The sequence below is a fragment of the Olea europaea genome, chromosome 15 (genome assembly GCF_002742605.1).
Source record: "Olea europaea var. sylvestris chromosome 15, O_europaea_v1, whole genome shotgun sequence".
NCBI lineage: Eukaryota > Viridiplantae > Streptophyta > Magnoliopsida > Lamiales > Oleaceae > Olea > Olea europaea.
In genome coordinates this window covers 8,324,686-8,326,391 of record NC_036251.1, presented here as the reverse complement: position 1 = coordinate 8,326,391, position 1,706 = coordinate 8,324,686, and the positions used below count along the sequence as shown (strand labels likewise).

General features: G+C 33.9%; 1 protein-coding gene across 1 annotated transcript; it reads right to left on the bottom strand.

Moving 5' to 3' along the window:
• Nucleotides 1-6: 6 nt before the first annotated feature.
• LOC111410962 (alpha-crystallin domain-containing protein 22.3-like) lies at nucleotides 7-515 on the bottom strand. The gene has a single exon (XM_023041549.1). It carries the CDS (start codon nucleotides 498-500, stop codon nucleotides 129-131), a length of 372 nt encoding a protein of 123 aa, XP_022897317.1. The 5' UTR covers nucleotides 501-515; the 3' UTR covers nucleotides 7-128.
• Between the last annotated feature and the right edge of the window lie 1,191 nt (nucleotides 516-1,706).

Here is a 1,706-nt window from a genome sequence, read left to right as displayed (position 1 = left end):
CAGGTGAAACGAAATTAAGCAGGACAACTAGCAAGTCATATGAAAAAATAAATGCAAGGTGAATGTGTGTTTCTTCATATTTTCAACATACCAAGTTGAGGTTTTGGACCAGAGAAAACTCAACCAGTTCAGAAACTACTTGGTTGTCTTTTCTTAACAACTCCTTCAAAAACCCCATCTATTCCAAAAACAGCTTTTACTTGCTGATGATCAATTGCCCCTGGTAGCTGGAATGAGATGGAGAATTCACCAGGTGGACATAAATTTTGTGATAGCATGACAAATTCCATGTTATTCTTCTTAACTGTTTGTTCGCCAGTTGATGTAATACCCTTAATCATCACTTTCCCATCCGGTTCAAAATCACAAGTGAAAGTGTCTGCAGTAAAAGAGAGAATAATAGAATGAATAAACGACAGCTGAATGTATCTTTTGGCCACATGCAACATAAAAAAGAAATAAATAGAAGATAATATCTGTAACATCAAAAACATTTCCATTATTCACAACATAAAAAGCTAATATTGCCATATTGGTAATTATAAGTAGTTCATCAATTCAGAAACAGGTGTGATTTTAATACTATGCAATATAAACATCATAAATCATCTTTCTATTGTATAAAGGCGCAGAGTCTTTGGTCATAGATGGCATTATCAACGAAGCTATACACAAAGGACCTTAGATACAAACTCAAATTCCCTGAATGTCAGGCATAAGTTATCTTATCACAACTAGAATGCAACACACTTCAATCAGGTAGATTTAAGCAGCAGATTTAGGCCTGTTCAACAAAGCTAAAATACAAAATACTGAACTACTATAAAGTCATCATGCCCTTATGAGATATAAGTTTGCGCAGCAACTAATGCATGAGAGTTTAGTAACAATAATGCCAGCATATTCTAGGCTTTGTAACATTGCATGACACATATTATTCACGTAAAACTATGATTCCTGAGTAAACATTTTAGCATTTGGCTTACTGGCCGGCTACTAGTAGTTCTTTTAGGTTAATTTATATGACCTAGATAACTTTTGTTTGTTTCCTTACTCTTTCATAAGTCCTGCATTTCAAATGACAAAAGACAACCAATGGAAGAGATATCCATTTTACAGGATAATCCTTTTACAGCCTGGAGAAAATACAGCCTCATACCATCATTTTTCACAACATCGTAGTTCATAATTCCAAATAAGAAAGACTTAACTTAATTTTTACAATATCTACATCCTTCAATGTTCAAGTGTGAATGTGATTCCACTTTCTTAGCACATAACAGAAATATCATGGGATAAAGACTTCTGAGGTCTACTCTTCTGTAGCAGGTCAATGGTGTCACTTTCTTTAATAATTATAAACCAAGTAAATGCCTTTACCTTGGAGTGGATTTTTTTATTTTCATATGAAGCAGAAGATTAGTATGAAGTGGGAATGAATCACATGGGAGGATAACTACTTTCTAGAAAAAGTATCGAAACTATAGAAGAATAACTACTAACAAGAAAAATATTGAAACTATAGAGTCAAGTACTACAATGAGGTAAAGAAAGATGAATGCACTCTACGATACACCCACACCCTCCTGGCGCTGGCGAGTCAGTTGTTGGACATGGACAAGATACCAACACATCGCTGACACTTTGTCCATACATTGTCAACATACCAAAATTAACAGCAAAAAATAAAAAAAATAATAAAAAAA